General features: G+C 38.6%; 1 protein-coding gene across 1 annotated transcript; it reads right to left on the bottom strand.

Annotated features, from left to right (window-relative positions):
• Positions 1–34: 34 nt before the first annotated feature.
• On the bottom strand, positions 35–474 carry CBG26806 (the record flags this gene model as incomplete). Its single annotated transcript, XM_045239380.1, has 3 exons — positions 35–80; positions 149–178; positions 230–474. 3 exons carry the CDS (start codon positions 472–474, stop codon positions 35–37), a joined length of 321 nt encoding a protein of 106 aa, XP_045099214.1.
• Between the last annotated feature and the right edge of the window lie 401 nt (positions 475–875).

The raw sequence follows: 875 nt of genomic DNA on the forward strand, positions 1-875 counted from the left end.
TTAGCATTTTCGAGATCGCTGGATCCATCTATGTTCAGGTGACTGTCTCCAAAACACCTCTCTTCGGCGATAAGGTTTTTCTGAAATCAAAATTTGTTTTTCGCCAGCGTTCATTGGATAATTCCAACCTCAATGTCTGTTTTTTTACCGTAGAATTGCTGATTGATGGGCATAGACTCTGAAAACGAGGACAGTTTTGAGATTTGATTCTTAAATTTTTGGAACTTACTCTGATTCGTATACGATGTTCATATAAAGAGAAGGATCTGAATCGAGTGGCTCCCAAGAAATAAAATCTAGCACATCGCTTGTTGGAGTAGGTTTCGAAAAAGATTCTGAACTACTCTCCTTCGGACTGTCTGGGAAGTCGAAAAAGTCGTCTGGCAGTTCTTCTTGAGGTGGTCCATATTTATTGATGTATGTATTGGAAGGATCAACTTGTAGATAATCGACGTACTTTCCATGCATTCCCATTCTGGCTGTTCTGAAAAAAGTTTGATTAGGAATAAGAAACGTCGATTACGGTGAATTGAGAGTCAGAAAGGAGAATGACTGAGACGTGACCACATAAAGAAATGATTAAGACGGGGCAAGTGACCTTACAATTAGCACAAAAATCATACTTGTGAAATTCCGGGCCGGGCCGGGCCTGAGGAAATTTTCAAGGCCCGGGCCCGGTGTCAAAAATTCTGTATTTTTGAGCCAAATTTTGAGCTCTCAATATATTTTTTTTCCTTTTTTTTTCGTATTTCGGATTGTTTGTCTGTCTGATCAAAAAAGATCGAAAAAACTCGAAAAAAATTTTTTTGGTCGAAGAAAATCACATAAGGGTCCCCCCTTATGTTTTTTGAAAATTTCAAAACTAGTGGAACGAC

Source organism: Caenorhabditis briggsae, assembly GCF_000004555.2.
Source record: "Caenorhabditis briggsae complete genome, chrX, whole genome shotgun sequence".
Taxonomy (NCBI): Eukaryota; Metazoa; Nematoda; class Chromadorea; order Rhabditida; family Rhabditidae; genus Caenorhabditis; species Caenorhabditis briggsae.